The 20,834-nt window shown below is 35.6% G+C and overlaps 2 protein-coding genes across 4 annotated transcripts in view; one reads left to right on the top strand and one right to left on the bottom strand.

Annotated features, from left to right (window-relative positions):
* Positions 1-4: 4 nt before the first annotated feature.
* On the bottom strand, positions 5-2,059 carry EMC4 (ER membrane protein complex subunit 4). Its single transcript, XM_067756664.1, has 3 exons — positions 1,904-2,059; positions 1,724-1,853; positions 5-1,666 (listed from the first exon to the last, which is right to left on the bottom strand). Exons 1-3 carry the CDS (start codon positions 1,957-1,959, stop codon positions 1,352-1,354), a joined length of 501 nt encoding a protein of 166 aa, XP_067612765.1. The 5' UTR covers positions 1,960-2,059; the 3' UTR covers positions 5-1,351.
* A 795-nt stretch (positions 2,060-2,854) lies between these two features.
* LOC137252060 (uncharacterized) overlaps positions 2,855-20,834 on the top strand; it is a 38,608-nt gene continuing 20,628 nt past the window's right edge. Inside the window, exon 1 of one of the 3 annotated variants that reach the window (XM_067787242.1) lies at positions 2,855-3,071. In XM_067787242.1, coding sequence (XP_067643343.1) covers positions 3,050-3,071 — 22 coding nt within the window. In that variant the 5' untranslated portion in view covers positions 2,855-3,049. Of the gene's footprint in view, positions 3,072-6,247; positions 6,852-20,834 lie in introns of those variants that run through there. The other 2 variants (XM_067787244.1, XM_067787246.1) reach the window with 2 other exon arrangements.

The following is a 20,834-nucleotide window of genomic DNA, read 5'->3' as shown; positions in this document are numbered from 1 at the left end:
AACATTTATATAAACGCAACTCGTCCAACTTTGAATAAAACCATCTTCGGGTCCAAAAAATTTCTCTGTAATATTTATAAGCATACCAACATAATTATCAGCAATCAAATACGACTGAAAACATTCAAATCTTCAAATTCAATTTTTCCGACAGCACAAGAATTAGATTACTGGCTCACAAAATCCGATTTTAATCAATATGTACCAAAAAAACAGTTTGGAAATTTATATGCCAAATCAATAAATTATAAAAATAGTAAATATAATTACATAGATGTATTTGTACATAACCATATGTATGTATATATGTATAGTTTCATGGCATCCTGCTAGCTTCATATGGCCGAAGGGCTTATGGCATCAAGCTTTGATTCTATAAGGAATATTAGTTGTATGGCGTATTCCACATAATTCTCTTAATTTTTGTGTACCTTTGTATGCTATCATGCCTAAAGTTAAGGAATTATTATTTTTAGTGGTTCGGCCAGCCCAGGAAGTGTATATCATTTTCTTCAAAAATTTATTTGCCAGAAGCCAATTGGAGTCTGTCTGAAAAGCTCTCCGCTCGCCAATTTGTAGAAAGATAATATAGTAAATAAATTTTTGAAAATGAGATTCTCTTACTAGTGATACCGGCGTCCTAATTTTTCAAATAAAAAGGAAATCTATTTTTCTTGAAAATATTGCGAAAATTCATCTTCAATAGTTAGGTTCTATTTATCATGTATCCCGTTTTTGTTTAGGCAACGTTTTTTTTTTTATTTATTTACCTAAGGTGTGGTTTATTTGTAGCGTGAATAAACCTAAAATAATGCGTGTGATATACTTTATTTACCTTGTTCTAAGATTTATCTGTCAGGAGTGAAACCAGTATTCCTTATTGCTGAAGACCGCTTATGCCAGTTTTCGCTGGGTTAATGCAAAAGCTATGTAGTGTAAGGGGCTCATAGCTATAGCTGAGATTAGATGTTACCATCAATTATAGGCTATTACATTACCAAGGCCTTAATGATTGCAGGTAATTGCTGACCTATCTAGAACCTACTTTGATAAGCTTTACAATTCACTTTTCAAAACACCACTTGCATTATTTTTCTACACTCATTATTGGTAACCATTTAAATTACTCAAGCTCTTGTCTTTTTTGTTAATTTTATTTCAGATCAGTGGCCGAACAGCTCATTTATGATGTTAAGAGAGACACAAAGAAGGTCTTTGATTAGCTCAGATACCATATTATATTTTCTGTAGAATTTTTATTTGGATTTACTGATTGCAGATAAAGTACATATGTATACCTATAACAAAAACTAATATTTCTGGACTATAGCTATATTTTTGGTAAATTCCATTAAACCAATGAAACTCCGCCACCATAATATTCAAGACGTGTTTGCGGCTCTACAAATGCTAACCAGTCGGATGCATGCGTTGGCAATAAGCCCATACTATGGCACTTGTAGAGCGCAACAGCAACATTTGCCAAATTTCCCAGAAAATATACGAGCTTCTGTCCACTGCCTTGTGCACCTTCGGCCATTTTTGAGGTAACAGACGTTGAGAACATTGCTTTAAGTGGTCTGATTAACATCATGCCGACCATCATTATAGGAAATATCGATATGGAACTGCCTGACATGTACATTATAAATAAGTTCATGGGAATCTGTAATTCATAAAATATATATTAGGCTATGAATTTAAACATTAAGCAATTCTTTGCCTGTTTTAAAGGGCCGAGCGCTAGATCCCATGACTTTTTTATAACAAGTCGTTGATCTCGTACTATTTCTGTGTGGTTTACTAGAACAGATGGATTATATCCCGGAGGAGCAGGCAAGTCTAAATTTTTACTGGAGACAAACCAAATTAGAGCATTGAACATTGACCATGTTTCACCTACCTATTGTTGAAGTCCAATGCCCATTTCAACTTTTTTCCAGTCTGCTTTGAAGCCATTTTCCCTATTTCAATTAAAATAAATGCACAGATCGTAGGAAATGTTAGGAAACAGAAAACAATTCTGCAAATACCATCTGTCAAACAACTGTGAATAAAAAATTCACAATGGGTTAGTGTCAATCACAGTAGCCGCTTTCAGCGAACGTATTCTTGTTGATACGAGGCCAACATGTTTCGGCTACCCGATTGTCAACCTCACGTACGTTGAAGGAATCCTGTTACGTATATGAATGTATCATACACTTATTTAGCAGGCGAGGCTCTGTATCACGAAAAGGTGCTACCAATACGAAAACAAAAGGGCCGTTCCATTGGTTTATCTAGCTCTGGCTCAAATCTCATTGGAACGATCTGGATTAACTTTATGAGAGCTTGCAGCACTAATATAAAACATCTGTTTTGTTGAAAATAAGAAGAAACGTACACACAATTTTAAGATACTGATAGAATTATTAACATTTAAATAGTTTCGCACGTAAGCAAACTATTTATTTTCTTTACATTATCTTCAAGTTGTTTACTCTTTCAGTGTTTTTGTTTTTAAATATAGCGAAATCTTTTATGTATACGCAAATGTACACGTATTTAGTTCAGTGCTACAATGGTTCAACTATATGGTTGGCTCATCTCACCAGCTGATTTTATTTTTTTTCATTTCACTGGAGTACGGATTGTCAGAAGAAGATGGCAAACTTAAAATGAAACCAACGAATTTACAACATTTTCTTACTACTTACAAATGCTAAGTTTTATGTTTTCATTCCATTCCATTCGTCTAACACCAACACGCTAATTTTGGCAATGTGATCAAAGGTATGTTGTTGCTGTAGAGATGAGCCAACCATATATTTGAGCCATGAGTGCTACCAACTCAAAAGTGGTTAGCTGTCAAAAAATCTACTACAGAAAACGAAACGAACAGAACTGCTATACGGATCAGAAATTGAACCAGATAAATATGAGGATCACAACGTTGTTGTTGCATTCGCATGTTAAATTTCTATCCGTATCTGGTTCACGCACCAATGGAACGTAATAAAAGTGTCAAAAACAAACAACAGGTATTCACTTATCGTTTTGGTTGAAAATGAGCGGCAAAAACAAAAAAAGTGAGTATTGTTAATTAATTAGTTATTATTGTATAAAAAAACTTGTATTTTATATTAGATTAGATATTATTAGCGTCCGGTAAGTGAAGAACTTTCGAGCGGTCTCTCAGTATCCCCCTTTGTATTTTTAATTCTTCTTCTTGGGACACTAATAGAGCAATAGCTTGATACATTTTTATTATATTTATATCACTATATTTATTTCACTAACAACTTTATTTATATTTCACTTATTTTGTAAACTTTATGGACGTGTACAAAAACAAAACCTATGTGCACAGAGTTGCAAGTTTGATACTTGATATCGTGTAGTTGACGAACGACGTAAAGCTACACGATAAATGGCAACGTAAGATTCAGAATACCATGAGCACACGATATCGTCCAAGCAGGTATCGTTCGTTGAGCGTATCGTTCGCCAAACAGAATGAGGTTGTTAATGTCATATTAATAGTTCCCGACGATTGTTGACGGAACGTACCGGATCTATATCCGGCAAAGGACCCTCAACATCCATAACACAATCCCAAGCCTTCGAGGAGTGTCTTTATCAAGAATACAACAACAACAGCAACACTACTAGCTCCCGTGAGGATTGGTGAGGACCTCTCCCAGCCATTCGAAAACGATGCTTCAGGCAAGGCTACTCCCTATCGCGTGACTTCTTTAACCTAATGCTAGAGAAAATCCTTCTAGATACAGATCTAACCCACAACGATATAATCCATTTTAAGAGCGCACCTTAACAAAGGCGCCGTAAGTTCAGCTAGTATAACTCTTGCCAACAAGTGCTACTTTGGACTAAGTAGGCTATTTTAAAGCAAAAGATCGGGATCTATTTTTATTTCAGGATCTCTTCGGCATTATTTTACGTATCATTTCCTGAAGCGACCGTGAAAAATTTCCAAGTTGATCCCGTAATAGCTTCAAAATGATTCCAAAAACAATCCCGAAGTGATCGTTTAGCGGTCCTAAAATGGTTTCGAATTAGTCACGAAATTATTTAGTATATGTCCTTAAATAATCCCGAAGTGATCCTGAATAGTATTGACATGATCCCGGAAATAAACCCGTTGTTCTCGAAACAGGCCTTAAACAGTCCCAAGATGGTCCACAATTATACGATACAATTACATCCCCTTCAAAATTTGATCAAAGTAAGTCAGTGCCTCACGCATGGACAAAGGTGTTACTTAGCTCCACACGAATCCACCCACCCCTTTACTGAATGTCATGATGTTTCCATCTTTAATTGAATGATTTGGTATGTATTCTTCATATGGGAAAAACGATGAGTCCCAGATTGAATAAGAAAAAAACGACAAGTCACGTTTTTACATGTATAAGTTTTGCTTTTATTCACTATAAAACTTGGGCCTCCAAATAATGAAAGTGATTGCCCTTTCGCATACGCAATGAGAGCACAATTGTGCTATAGAGTGCAGACCCTTGCTCTAAAATATACAGCGGCTTTTACCCACCGTTCAGTTACAATTGCGAAATTGGGTGTTGATACCTACGAATGTTGCTTTGTTTATCATGAAATTAGTGGAATTCATGATTTAATTGTTTCGTAACTTCGAGTTTCATTAACCTATTGTTCGTGGAGTAATTGTAAAAGATTTGCCAAAAATTATAGCTTCAAATAATTTGGGATTAGGTACTATTTAATAATTAATAGATCGATTGTTGTATTTTTGTTGATATCACTAACTATGCTCAATATTTTAAATCGTTGCTGTTGTTGTTGTAGCAGTAGCAGTTAAATCGTTGCTCTCGAACAATGGTTCTCAAATGAGAGCTAATTCAGTTAAATATTTGTTATTGTTTATTTCGGTATGTATGAGCGACTCAGTGACATGCTCACAGTCAGGACCGCATTAACCCCCAACGGGGCCCTAGGCAACCATCAATTTGGGCGCTCTTTTTTCACGTCCGTTCCCTTCTTTTTTCGAATACAAACTTATATCTTTCATAACAATTTTATTGCCACAATGTAATAATATCAATAAAATTACTATCTACATTTAAAACATGTCGTTTTCTACATTTGTTTCCAGCAAATTCATCAATTATATCATCAATATCGATTTTGTTCAATAAATCTGACTCAATGCAAAGTATACCTAACATCTCGAGTCACTCTTGTCGCGTTGTAGCTCTTTCAACAGCTTTGATTCTTTTTAATTTCGAGAAGGATCGTTCGGCAGAACAATTTGTGATCATTAATGTAAAAAAACCCGAAGAGCTATTTCTGTGCTATGATATATTCCATTAGAATCTTATACAAATGACTATGAGTTTTTTGTGCATCAGTGTATCTGGAGTTCACGTAACTTTGGAATTGTTTCATTTCAATGAAAAATTCTTCTCTCTAGAATAAAAAATAACTAAGATATTTATAGCTTCGTGGAGGACACCATCACTTAGAGGAAAGTTGATGAGAAATGCAAATCTCTCTGAAATTTACATATACTTTCACTGTGAAGATTGTCGATGATTTCGAGGAAACCTTTTGTCCTAAAATCATCGCGAGGCGAAAATTCTACTTCTGGAGCATTTCCGTCATTAGGTTGTTTTTTTCTACGGCGAGTACGTTTTACCATTTCTGTATACCTACACCAGGTAATATTTGTTTTGTTTTTTTCTCGAAATCATTGAAATTTTCACGGAATGAAACTAAACTCTCTTCTAACGATCCGTACAAAAAAACACACATTTTCAAATCTGCGTTTTCACTTTGCAACGACTTACTCACTGAACGCATAGCAGTCAAAATAGAGTTCTGTTCCAAAAATAACCAAAATTTTCCAAAATAAAAACAACCAGTGTACATTTTGAGACAGTTCTTTTTTATTATTCAATATACTCTTCTTACACTTCGATACACTTCTTTGCACGCTAATACAGTTTATAAAATGAGTCGCAAATGCCCCTTTTAGGAACCTTGTCTAGTTGGTCGGTCGTCGCCTTTTGAATGCGGTCAATTGAGTTTTATTTATTGGAGTAAAAAGTATTTTCAGTTCTGATTATATTTTTCTTTCACTCTCTAGAATTTTATGTTTGTAAGAACATTTTAGAAGTCTTTTGCATTTTTCGGGGGCCCCCTAAAATTGGGGCCCTAGGCAACTGCCTATTTTGCCTACTTGTTAATCGGCCCCTGCTCACAGTATATTTGGAAAATTAAAATTAGTTGTAGGTAAATAGTCATGGGTAAATAGTTGTATGAGCACGCGCGATCTAATATATCATATTGCGGACATTAAACGCATAATCACCGGTTAAATAAAAGACGCGCGCGCGTAATAATTTATGTTAGAGACATACTTGATGATCATATACTCGTGAATATGTGTATATATACATATATAAACAATTATGTAGCATCAGTAAAGATTTAAAACGATTTGCAGAGCTTTTTTGTATTCGTTGGCAAGATAATGAAATGAAATTGAGTTTAACGACTTCTTAGACGTTGTGTCGCCAGTGGATTTTTTGGTATGCTGTGCTGTGCAACAGTGACTTACAGCATTTTTTTATTTATATTTTTGTGTGTTTATATAGATACATATATATTTTCAGAGCTGTGATTATACAGATAAAAATTATAGTGCAATTGTCATGATATCGAGTTAATAACTGAAAATTATATATTAAGTGTTCAATAAATAGAAATAAATAAAAATAAAGAAAACAAAAACATATAAATGCTGAAGTAAAATTTCTACATTTTTATACATAATTAAATAGAAACAAAAATTACCGATTGGAAATAAAATGGTAAATATAAAATAAAAATAAAATTTGATAAGATTTAATACAACAAATACTTACATACATATGTAATTAATATTATTATTTATTTGCTGATAACATCTTAATTATCGCTTTTTACAATAATCCATTTATTAACTTATATATATATTTTTTTTTACTTTTTAATAACTATTTATGAAAATGAAAATTAAAATTAATCTACAATTATGTATATCAAGAAGAATTTCCGAGCTCTGGCCACACATATATATTAGTAATAAAAATGCAATTGATTATACCATATATGTTGTATTTATTTATTTTGTCGATATTTCGATATCAATTAGAAATCATCTTCAGGGACTTGTGAATGCACCATGTCGACAAGGTGCCAGAGCTCGGAAATTCTTCTTGATATAACTTTTGAAAGGCCGAAAATAAAAATAAAAACAACATCAATTAATCTACAATTAAAAAGTGACAACAATAGAGGAACCGTAACGAATAGCTATAGGGCCAATTAATGGTGACTTATAAGCCTAAAACCATAACCAGATAAAACAGCTGATCGAACCTACCTTATTGAAATCAATGTAATCGATTAATGGTGCCATACCATATCGCTAACGCCATAACCATACCATAGCAAACCAATTGGTTTTTGGTTTCTCGCCATATCCATAACCTAAAAATATTTGAGTTGATGAATTTAATAACTTTTTGTCGATTTTATTCATTGTTTTGTGGAATATATTTGTAATTTTTTGCGTTTTCTTCATTTTTATGAAATTTTCACGATTTTTAGGTCAAGGCACCATTAATCGATCACATTGGATGGATATGGGTATGGTTACGACTATGGTGTTAGGGTTAAGGAAGTTTAATTAGCCCTTATGACTGTTATTGAAAAAGTCCAGTTTTAACAATAACTTTATCACCTTATTAAAATTTTAATTTTCAACGGAAACTTTTCTTTTGTAGTTGGGGGTCCTGTTTACACACGGCCAATTTTTTCATGCAAAAATTTGACATTTTATTTCCACATTTTCTAGACACTTAAGGGGCATTCGAAATACATTTGTGAAAAATTGTCTCCGTTTTCTACATTTTTCATACTCAACCCCATGAACCGTGCCCCCCCAGAAATTCAGAAAACAAAATTTCAGAAAGATATTTTTTCAGAAAACATTAGTCAGAACATTTTTTCAGAAAGACAAAATTCGTGTTAAAAACTAGTAGCAAAGCAGTATATTCGTTCGTCTAAGGAGGGCTCGAACTAAGAGCGTCTGTTACGTAAGTCTAGAGCCGTACGGCTATGGCTTTTTTTTTGTAAAGAAAACTGTTCAAGTAATGATTGGATTATTATATGCAAGAAATACAGCAAACATTAAATATGTAGTCAGATAAATTTCAATTACAAAATTCAATTAGTATTGCCCAGACAAGGTCAAGGAGGAGCGTAACGGGCGCGACATTGTTAAATTAATAAATTGTTTGGAATTCATTTCTATACGATACACTGTAAAATTTCCCCTTTACACTCACTAAAACTGTCTTACTATACTTAAATTTTACATTTTTCCTATTGATACTGCATTTAGAGAAAAACTACTTTCAACACTTTTTGATCTATTAGCATTTTAAAATGTAACGACATCTCGCAACCGGTCGTTGTATACAATTAAATTTCATCCTATCTTGATAATCGAAATAGCTCGTTTTCTGTGATACCAATGTTGTCGTAAAATATTATAAAGTTTATATATTTACAGTAAGCCGTACATATTTCTAAGGATCTTAATTTTTTTTTTTTGAAAAATTATGCCCAATTGCACGTAAATCTATTTCATGTTTGTCAAAGAAGGGCAACTTCGTCATTGCAACTACGATTTCCAATTGAAAGAGTTTATGAGTTCCTCACAATATCTAAATGCAAAAAATTGTAAAATTAAAATGGAGTAGCCTTACGTGAACGTAGGAAATAGTTTTTAAGAACGAAAATCGACACTGATGATGGCACAACGCCGAAACCGGTTTGTCTCAAAACCAAATTTGACAAGGGATGACGGAAAATCGTTTCAATATACATCATTTATCCACCCTGTCGGAAAATCAACAAAACAAGATAAGTCAGTTTTTGGCCGGTATAAGTGGAGTCTGATTTGGTGGAAAGGCCCATAGGAATTCGTTTTATTAAAATTGAACAGTTGTGATATAAATTCATTGTAAAATGTTTTAGTCAATTGTTCCTCCTCCTTTTTTTTTTTTTTGAAGTGAATTAATAATTGTGGGCGGAGTGCTTAGCACTAACATACAAAAACAAAAACAATGAATTGTCTGCTAAGTGTTTAGATCAATGGTATGCAATAATATACATATTTTGTGCACGTGTGTGTATGTGTGTACCCACATACCCATACAAATATGTACGTAAGGTAATAATGAATGCTAAATTAATGCACATTAATGAAAAATAAGCGAATTTTTGTCAATTTAAAACGATATTCGTTGAGGGTGGACAAGTCTTTATATACATTTATGTTAGAATGCATTTTGTTTAAAGCACAAATTAATATTTGCAATTATTTTCAACTCAAAAATGGATAAAGTAGCTTTTAGTTCAAACAAGCGTTATTAATATGCGAATGCGTAGGATTTAAAAAAAAAATTATGTACTTATAGCTTAATCGGTTCTAAGCTGGACGGTAGGGTTGGAGGGGCGCCTTCTCAAAGGACCCAGATCTCCAACTTTCTTTCAGACTACCTGATCATTGCAGCGTCTTCCAAGCAGAAGTAGCAGCTATCATGGAAGCCGCGACTCAAATAGGCACACAGAATACCGGCAAGAAAATCTTTATTTTCAGCGATAGCCAAGCGGCAATAAAATCCCTTGGTTCCTATTCATTCAACTCCGAATTGACACTAAACTGTCGCCGATCTCTTCAGGAGTCCCGGGACACAGGGACATAGAGGGAAACTGCGCTGCAGACGAACTTGCTAGGCAGGGTACGACCAGACAGATTATTCATGACAAAGAACGCCTAAGTATGCCTTTTGCCACTTGCAAGCTAATGCTAAAAGAGTATACCTACAGTCAAGCCAACGAAAGATGGCTACTAACCCCGAGATGTAGAATATCAAAGCAATCCTGGCCTAAATGGGATACTAAGAGATCCCGTCACGTCTATAGCCTAAGCAGGGACAAAATCTCCTCACTTGTAGGAGTTCTGACTGGGCACTGCCTCATCGGAAGGCATGCGGAAAGGCTAGGAGCGCCCTTCCGACGATGCTGCAGAAATTGTAAAGAAGACGAGGTAGAGGAAACGGTGATGCACCTCATCTGAAACTGCCTCGCGTTAAGTGGCTCCAGACAACGCTGTCTGGGAGCTCCCTTCCTGAGCGATCTACGCCAGGTCTGGGAGCATGATATAAGGGACTTGGTAGCTTTTATCAAGTCCTCGAAATGGTTCGAAGAGGAGGGCTAATGGTGTCTTTCTGTGGTCCCACAACGGGTCAACTGATACTGGCCTATGTGTGCCCATGGGGCAGCCACTACTACCTAACTTAACCTAACCTATAGCTTATAAACAACTATAATAATATATTTCGAATATAATCTTAGGATGAGGGCCATTGTTGCATCTTATCTGTGCCGCCTATCAGCTGACTTGTGCCGATGTATGTAATATCTTCTACACATGCCCAATTAAATAAACACATCAACATCTGCCTCAATCTGATTTCACTCCATTAAACAGCATACGGTTCCTGGTACCAACACAGTTAGCCAACATTGCGATACTAAAGGTCCACTACCGCCCTCATTTTTCAACCAATTCCATCGATCTGTAAAAATTACCTTTTTATCCGATTTGGTACAGCATCTTAATATTTGTCAACCGTTACCTGAGAAAGCATTGTGAAGGTGGTGGTCGATAAATAGAGGACGGCAGTCACTGACACAGTTGAAAATCGTCAAAAGTGATAGAAAAACCGGTCCTTTCCAAAATGGGCATAAATCTGGGAACCTTTGCCATTCTGATACTGATTTCCCTTCAAGTTATTATACTTTGCCTAAGCTGGACAAAGATTTCAGGTCAATAAGTCTTACATCTTTCGTGTTAAAAACAATTAAGCGAATAATTTATATACACATAAGGCAATTCTTGATGGGATTCCCCTTTCTACAAGGCTAATTGATAGAATTGATAGATGCACACAAGGGGTGCTCGACACAAACGGCGTAAAGATTGTGCCGTACGCTGACTATGTAGCGATACTGATTTCGGATTCAGGTGGATGTTGACTTAGGCTGCGTACGGAGAAGATGGATATGCTACTCTTCACGAGCACATACAAAACGCCGACCCTTTAATTACCAAGGCTAAACAGCCAGCAATTAACCATATCAAAAAGTACCAAGCATCTAGGACTAACAATAGATTTTAAACTTAATTGAAAAGCGTGCATCGAGGAAATGTAGGAAAGCCCACATCGCTATCTACGCCTTTAAGTCGATGTGCGATAAGAAATATGGTCTCAGGCAAAGATGGTACTTGTGCGACCAGTGCTGACGTATCTTTGTATAGTATGGTAGGACTACAATCGCACCAGACTACAGAAAGTTCTACGCAATGCGGCTTTAGACCCCATCTTAAACCTACTTCCGATAGGTATACACATAATATGTACGTCGGCACAAACTGCACTGAGAATCAGGCAGTCTTGATGCTGAAAGGATACTCAGATAGGACATAGCAATGTCCTTAGTTTACTTCCGGTGAGAACTTTTAGTTCCGCAATAGATTATTATCTCCACAAAATGCGTTTTGAGGGTAGCGTTTATACTGTTCTTCTAAGTAGGATTGATTGATTGTAGATATTAGCGGCATGCAAATCTACACCGACGGTTCCAATATGGCCACTGGTGGGGTGGCTGAAATATATTCGTATTCCCCAGAGATATCTATGCCATCCAAACTGCTTTCATAGTGTAGTGTGTTTCAAGAAGAAGTCCTCGCGATTCGGAAAGCCTACAAATCACTTGAGGTCCGGAACATAACTGGCAAGGTATCCATCCTTTCTGATAGCCAAACAGTAATTAAGACGCTTGCTGTACCATATGCTAGATCAAATATAATAGGGGCATGCAAGCAAGTTTTAGCTGATACACTCTAAAAACCCCATTATCTAGGTTTCGGGTCATAGTGGGATCGAAAGAAATGAGGTGGCCGATGAGGTGGCACGCAGGGAATTAAATGGGAGTATAACCAGCGTCCAAGTAGGCATAGGGGGGAACGAAATTTTTACGTGAACAAATCTCAGCAAAAGTGGAAGAACACCACGAGGTGTGCAATATTAAGAGCTTAATGGCCAGACTACAATTAAAGAAGGAGAAGGAGCCCATTGTATGGAACTAGGGCCGACATGGATGGGTTTCCGCATAATTGTCACAGCAGAAGTTGTAAAGACTACCAAAGAAACTTTAGGGTTAATTTCTGTGTGAATGTCCGGCTTTAGCTAAAACACTTCTAAGATCTTTGAAAAGACCTTTAATGGAAAATATGAGTAGACTGTGCAATATAGGGATTCCAAATAGTTTTGATTTTATAAAGATCTCGGGCTAGTTGTAGTACACATACGATATAGCATTTAGTAGGTTCAGTCAGTTTTAGCGAGTTGTCGCTCAAACATGGGTCAATTAATATTTTGGACATAGACCACTCCCCAGGGCGACCTTAAATTTATAAGCAGCTCGCATGAGCTCAAAACCAAAACGCATTCAAATATTTAAATCTTCATTCGATTCTCAAAAGATTCTTATTCCTACATTTTAGTATTTCAGATTAACAATTTTAGCAACGCCTACGGTCTGTAGTTCAATTACATATTGCAATGCGATTTGTAAAGCGTCCAACCAAAATACGTTTCATGCAATAAATTATTGGACAAACACGTTTTTAGCTAACTTTTTTTGACTTGGTTAAATTATTGTGTTGTTGTTATATGGAAAATATTCTATGCGGAGGCGCTAAAAGTAATTACGTCCAAATACGGATAACTCTTCAAAATACTTGTATGTTGCATATCTAACTTTGTATGTAAAAATACTTTGAAGTTGCGGGCGTAAATACTGAGTAGTGTGCTAGACTGACTTGCCAAAGGTCTTCACCTTTAACTCTATATTAGGTATCATAAAAACATGTTTTGGTTAAGGCATTTTTTATAGGCAAACTCGACCAACTACATTTAAGAGTTTCTGACGGAAGATCTAAAGTATCATTTTAAGACATAGGCGAGAAGCTCGGCCTTAAACTTGTTAATGCTAAATTCTTAGCAAACTAAAAAAAGATAAAATAAAATACATACCACCTAGATTTTCGATTCGTACAAATTGTGCTTGCATGTCGTATGACAATTATCTAGACGGGGCTTTCAAAATCAGCTCAACCTACAAATTGATTTTGGATTCGCTGAAATTGCGACAGCTTATTGTACGCTTCGAAAAGTTTCTATAATTTTTTATTCCTACCAATAGAAAGATATAAATTTTACAAAAGTTGAAGTTTTTGATGAACTATCTTAAAAAATTGTGCAAAAAATAGTTCATTATTTAAAAAAAAATCGCTGGAGATAGAACTTTTGAGCGGTTGAGTTGATGACAGGCTGACGTGAATACCCCAATTGATTCTATGATTGTCTCTTTTTTCAATTCTCAAAATATCGAATTCGGAAAATACAAATTTTAAGCAGTCATAATGATGGGTTTTTTTTTTAATTTTCAAATTAATTAAATAACTTTTATTTATTTCAACAATGATTCAAGGTTCGATTCGAGCTCAAGGCCAGAAAAATAATTTTTTTTCTAATGATAATTATTGTGTTTTTTTTTTAATTTTTCAATAATTGCAAAATTGTATTTTGTTTTTGGAGTAGTAAGTGGAAAATTTTTCAGACAACCTGCCATAGCTGCGTAATAAAACAAAAACAAGTAAGGAAGGCTAAGTTCGAGTGTAACCGAACATTACATACTCAGTTGAGAGCTGTGGAGACAAAGCAAGGGAAATCACCATGTTGTAAAAGGAACCTAGGGTAACCCTGGAATGTGTTTGTATGACATGTGTATCAAATGGAAGGTATTAAAGAGTATTTTAAGAGGAAGTGGGCCATAGATCTATAGATGGACGCCATTTAGGGATATCGCCTTAAAGGTGGACCAGGCCTGACTCGAGAATTTGTTTGTACGATATGGGTATCAAATTAAAGGTATTAATGAGTGTTTTAAAAGGGGGTGGCCCTTAGTTGTATATGTGAAGGCGTTTTCGAGATATCTACCAAAATGTGGACCAGGGTGATCCAGAACATCATCTGTCGGGTACCGCTAATTTATTTATATATGTAATACCACGTACAGTATTCCTTCCAAGATTCCAAGGGCTTTTGATTTCGCCCTGCAAAACTTTTTCATTTTCTTCTACTTAATATAGTAGGTGTCACACCCATTTTACCAAGTTTTTTTCTAAAGTTATATTTTGCGTCAATAGACCAATACAATTACCATGTTTCATTCCTTTTTTCGTATTTGGTATATAATTATGGCATTTTTTTCATTTTTCGTAATTTTCGATATCGAAAAAGTGGGCGTGGTCATAGTCGGATTTCGGCCATTTTTTACACCAATACAAAGTGAGTTCAGATAAGTACGTGAACTGAGTTTAGTAAAGATATATCGATTTTTGCTCAAGTTATCGTGTTAACGGCCGAGCGGAAGGACAGACGGTCGACTGTGTATAAAAACTGGGCGTGGCTTCAACCGATTTCGCCCTTTTTCACAGAAAACAGTTATCGTCCTAGGAGCTAAGCCTCTACTAAATTTCACAAGGATTGGTTAATTTTTGTTCGACTTATGGCATTAAAAGCATCCTAGACAAATTAAATGAAAAAGGGCGGAGCCACGCCCATTTCGAAATTTTCTTTTATTTTTGTATTTTGTGCACCATATCATTATTGGAGTTGAATGTTGGCATAATTTACTTATATGCTGTAAAGATATTAACTTTTCTTTTAAAATTTGAATTTAAAAAATTTTTTTTTTAAAAAGTGGGCGTGGTCGTTCTCCGATTTTGCTAATTTTTATTTAGCAGATATAAAGTAATAAGAGTAACGCTCCTGCCAAATTTCATCATGATATCTTCAACGACTGTTAAATTACAGCTTGCAAAACTTCTAAATTACCTTCATTTAAAAGTGGGCAGTGCCACGCCCATTGTCCAAAATTTTACTAGTTTTCTATTCTGCGCCATAAGCTCAACTCACCTACCAAGTTTCATCGCTTAATGCGTATTTGGTAATGAATTATCGCACTTTTTCGATTTTTCGAAATTTTCGATATCGAAAATGTTGGCGTGGTTATTGTCCGATATCGTTCTTTTTAAATGGCGATCTGAGATGAGTGCCCAGGAATCTACATACCAAATTTCATCAAGATACCTCAAAATTTACTCAAGTTATCGTGTTAACGGACAGACGGACGGACGGACGGACATGGCTCAATCGAATTTTTTTTCGATACTGATGATTTTGATATATGGAAGTCTATATCTATATCGATTCCTTTATACCTGTACAACCAACCGTTATGCAATCAAAGTTAATATACTCTGTGAGCTCTGCTCAACTGAGTATAATAATAACTATCATTAGAAAAAAATTATTGTTATGGCCTTGAGCTCGAATCGTACCTTGAATCATTTATCAATAGGCCGATAAAACAAAAACAAATCTTATTTCAACAACTTTGTGCAAAATTGTGAAAAATAATCGTATTAACTTTTTTCAGCGAAATTTGTCATACAAATCCTATTGGTAGGTTAAGTTGGTATGGATCGCCCCGTATAGGTAAATAATATTGCAGTGATTTTAGAATGACCACATTGTTTTACTTCAAACTGTACGAAACTACTAAATTCATCTATGTACTGTATCCATTTAGTCTTAAATAGAAAAAATTACTTATGCATATACAGGTGTGAATACGAAAATACCCAGCAAACAATCAGAGTCGTAAAAGATTCAGAAATAAATCCTTCATTGTAGCGTTTACGCTCTATATGAGCTTATTTTGGAGTCCGGAATAAACGCATTCCCCTGCTTGCGATGGATATGAGCGTAATTTCATGCACTATATGAGGGTTATATGAGTTATATATGACACTTATACTCCCTTTTGATATTTTAAAATTTTTAACATGACAAAACTTTTTCGAAACCATAGATATACGTATGTATGTAATGCTACTTTAGGCTGGGTACACTCACAAACATCAGGGTTCCTATATATTGCTGTTTAAATGTGTTTATACTCAGTTGAGCAGAGCTCACAGAGTATATTAACTTTGATTGGATAACGGTTGGTTGTACAGGTATGAAAGAATGGAGATAGATATAGACTTACATATATCAAAATCATCAGTATCGAAAAAAAATTTGATTGAGCCATGTCCGTTCGTCTGCCCGTTAACACGATAACTTGAGTAAATTTTAAGGTATCTTGATGGAATCTGGTATGTAGGTTTCTGGGCAATCATCTCAGATCGCTATTTAAAGTGAACATTATTGGACTATTAATTTTGAAAAACCGAAAAAATGCGATAATTCATTGCCAAAGACGGATAAAGCGATGAAACTTGGTAGGGGGTTGACCTTATGACGCAGAAGAGAAAATTAGTAAAATTTTGGACAACGGGCGTGGCACCGCCCACTTTTAAAAGAAGGTAATTTAAAAGTTTTGCAATCTGTAATTTGGCAGTCGTTGAAGATATCATGATGAAATTTGGCAGAAACGTTACTACTATTACTATATATGTGCTAAATAAAAATTAGCAAATTCGGATGAAGAACACGCCCACTTTTTAAAAAAAATGTTTGTAAGTCAAATTTTAACAAAAAATTTAATATCTTTACTGTTTATAAGTAAATTATGTCAACATTTAACTCCAGTAATGATATGGTGCAACAAAATACAAAAATAAAAGAAAATTTCAAAACGGGTGTGGCTCCGCCCTTTTTCATTTAGTTTGTCTAGAATACTTTTAATGCCATAAGTCGAACAAAAATTTACCAATCCCTCTGAAATTTGGTAGGGGCATAGATTCTATAACGCTAACTGTTTTCTGTGAAAATGGGCGAAATCGGTTGAAGCCACACCCAGTTTTTATACACAGTCGACCGTCTGTCCTTCCGCTCGGCCGTTAACACGATAACTTGAGCAAAAATCGATATATCTTTACTAAACTTAGTTCACGTACTTATCTGAACTCACTTTATCTTGGTATAAAAAATGGCCGAAATCCGACTATAACCACGACCACTTTTTCGATATCGAAAATTACGAAAAATGAAAAAAATGCCATAATTCTATACCAAATACGAAAAAAGGGATGGAACATGGTAATTTGATTGGTTTATTGACGCAAAATATAACTTTAGAAAAACTTTGTAAAATGGGTGTGACACCTACCATATTAAGTAGAAGAAAATGAAAAAGTTCTGCAGGGCGAAATCAAAAGCCCTTGGAATCTTTGCAGGAATACTGTTCGTGGTATTGCATATATAAATAAATTAACGGTACCCGACAGATGATGTCCTGGGTCACCCAGGTCCACATGTTGGTCGATATCTCGAAAACGCCTTCACATATACAACTAATGGCCACTCCCTTTTAAAACCCTAATTAGTGCCTTTAATTTGATACCCATATCGTACAAACACATTCTAGAGTCACCCCTGGTCCACTTGTATGGCGATATCTCGAAACAGCGTCCACCTATGGAACTAAGGATCACTCCCTTTTAAAATACTCATTAACACCTTTAATTTGATACCCATATCGTACAAACACATTCTAGAGTCACCCCTGGCCCACCTTTATGGCGATATCCCGAAAAGGCGTCCACCTATAGAACTAAGGCCTCTCATTTGATTCCCATATCGTACAAACACATTCTAGAGTCACCCCTGGTCCACCTTTATGGCGATATCTCGAAAAGGCGTCCACCTATAGAACTAAGGTCCACTCCCTTTAAATATACTCATTAACGTCTTTCATTTGATACCCATATCGTACAAGCATATTCTAGAGTCACCCCTGGCCTACTTTTATGGCGATATCTCGAAAAGGCGTCAACCTATAGACTTATGGCCCACTCCCTTTTAAAATGCTCACTAACACTTTTCATTTGATACCCATATCGTACAAACATATTCTAGAGTCACCTCTGGTCCACCTTTATGGCGATATCTCGAAAAGGCGTCCACCATAGACCTATGGCCCACTCCCTTTTAAAATGCTCACTCACACTTTTCATTTGATACCCATATCGTACAAACATATTCTAGAGTCACCTCTGGTCCACCTTTATGGCGATATCTCGAAAAGGCGTCCACCATAGACCTATGGCCCACTCCCTTTTAAAATGCTCACTCACACTTTTCATTTGATACCCATATCGTATAAACACATTCCAGGGTTACCCTAGGTTTATTTCCTACATGGTGATTTTCCCTTATTTTGTCTCCAAAGCTCTCAGCTGAGTATGTAATGTTCGGTTACACCCGAACTTGGCCTTCCTTACTTGTTTTTTTGTTTTTGTATTCAGTATTCGAATGTACCTTATTTAAAGTTTTTCTTTTCACATTTACGCTGCTACAGTCACACACTTTTTGTAGGCTGCTTTTTTCGCCTTCATTGATATTGCATGAAATATGCTGGTACTAGTTGTGAAATGCACATAATAACCAAAAAATTTCGTTCAGTGTAGACTCCCAATTTGTAGATGATTTGGTTTATTAAAATATGCACCAAACCCATGTTTTTACTTTTTAAAAGTGCAATAGACCGCTTCAAAGTGTCTAGTTAATGTGACGTAATACAGGAAGCAACTGTTCAAAAGGAGATAACCTAATAGCGAATTCTACTGCTTTATTAAATAAATGAAAGTTTAAGAAAGGACTAAAATCGACACTGATGATGGCACATCGCCGAAACCGGTTTGTCTCGAAACCAAATTTGACAAGGGATGACGGAAATAGTTCCAATATACATCATTTAGTTAAGTTTATGTTATACTAAGCTTTGGAGCTGGACCCTGCAGGAAAAGGGTGAGACAGCTACGCAAAGCGACAGTTTCGCACTACAGACTTAGTGACTAACTGGTGCTTTATCAATGCACAGCTGGGCAGTTAACAGCCGCACTTGTACCTAAAACTGATCCAGTTTAGAACGCGTGCTCAACAATGTTAAAAGCGTCAGTTGAAAGCACTGTGAGGGACAGAATTAGTACTAGTACAATGTCTTAATGCGATACTTCGGCACTAGTTCGGAACTAGTGCGATTCGCTGCAGGGGTACCTCCGCCAATATGTGGTCGTTATTACAGCTTTAGAAAAATGTTTACCATCGACGATTCTCTATCGTAAGCGAAAAAAATGATCGCCTACAATCGCTAGCCTCTTTTTTACAATTACTACAATAAATTAAATTTAACGGTGTGTATTTTAAGTGAGCAGTGAAAACTGGGTCTTGTAAAGTTAATACGCAAGCTAATGATTGCCACTGCCACCATTAATGATGTAAATTTCGTTCGAAAAGTTCGCTGCTACTACGTGCGTATGTATGTATGTACATATGTATGTATTTACGAAAAGAAGCGTAAAACGCAAACCCAATTATTCAATAACCAAAAATTCAATTGCAATATTTGTTTACAAATATAGGAGGAAGTTTTGCATTTATGGACGAACAAATGAGCTAAAAATGGGGAAAATTGGGATTTCATTGTTGCTTTATAAATGCGAGTGTGTATGTATGTATGTTTATTATAGGTATATATTGCGATTATTGCTGGTTGCTGAGCGAAAAGCAGTAGGTATGGTTCGGCAGTTAGACTTTTGGGCAGGTTGACAAGTCTTTTTTGGTTTATATGTATGGTTATGGGCATGTTTTCTTTTTTACTTTATTTTATTTTTTAAACATGTAGGAATACATACATATTAGCTGCATACATACATTGGTACATATGGACGAAAATATACTTCCCATACGATTACACTTGTTTGGCTATACATACTCTCTTATACACATTAGGGTGGCCCGTAATTCCTAGTGTTCCGGTTCTCGGTCTTTTTACTTTTTCTTGGTCCACCCTAATCCATTTATTACTTGTTATCAATAATATCTTCAGATTTCGATTTTAAACAAATTTAAAATTATAAAAATTAGCCCTTACCATCACCTAGATATCACACAATTATAACAAAATTCACAGCAATTGAAGCAGTTTGAAAAATATGGTATTCAAATGTCCAACTTCTTATAATGAATTTTTAGAATTTTTTAGAGTACACGGCTTTGTAGCTCAATCAATTTGACTTTAACGATGTGCACATTTCAAAATGCTATCGACTACTGTTTAATTTGACATTTATTTTAGTCCTAACAAAACATTTTTGGCCCCAGATCATTTAGGACTTCAGTGCATTCATCCAGTAGCTTAAAAGTAATTGTGTGAGACTGCAAAGCACGTAAGGCTGCTGGCTGTCTGAAATCATGAGGATACTCCTCGAGAACAAGCCTCTTTGTAGACACTTTTTACAGAAAACCTCTATTGGGTTTATGCGTTTTCCTGTTTCCTGTTGTGTCCACAATGTACACCTCCAAAATAACTTGACATTCTGAGCTTAGGGGCCATGGCATCACATCGTTGCATTACGGGAGTTCCTATGAATTTTCTTATTACTTTCATATACCCAGTCATGTTTTCGCTCTTTTGCTCAGAGATTTTTTGATGTACTAGTGCAGCAAATATTGTCTCTTTCTCTATTAGAATAGGGAAGGGGTGTTCCCCCACTGAGACACTAAGTGCATCAGCAGGCGACGTTTTCATCGCACGCGTAATGCTAATACAAACTAGTCGATGCTGTTTTGTTATTGCTGCTCTCTGCGTGGTCT

The sequence above is a fragment of the Eurosta solidaginis genome, chromosome 5 (genome assembly GCF_040869045.1).
Source record: "Eurosta solidaginis isolate ZX-2024a chromosome 5, ASM4086904v1, whole genome shotgun sequence".
In the NCBI taxonomy this organism is placed as follows: domain Eukaryota; kingdom Metazoa; phylum Arthropoda; class Insecta; order Diptera; family Tephritidae; genus Eurosta; species Eurosta solidaginis.
This window is presented reverse-complemented; position numbering and strand designations above follow the sequence as displayed.

Coding starts and splice junctions, on each gene's coding strand:
- EMC4 (XM_067756664.1), bottom strand. CDS start 1,959: ATGGCTTCAAAGCAGACTGGAAAAAAGTTGAAATGGGCATTGGACTTC. Junction 1,854..1,903: donor GCATTGGACTTCAACAATAG/GTAGGTGAAACA, acceptor GTTTGTCTCCAG/TAAAAATTTAGACTTGCCTG. Junction 1,667..1,723: donor CGCTCGGCCCTTTAAAACAG/GCAAAGAATTGC, acceptor TATGAATTACAG/ATTCCCATGAACTTATTTAT.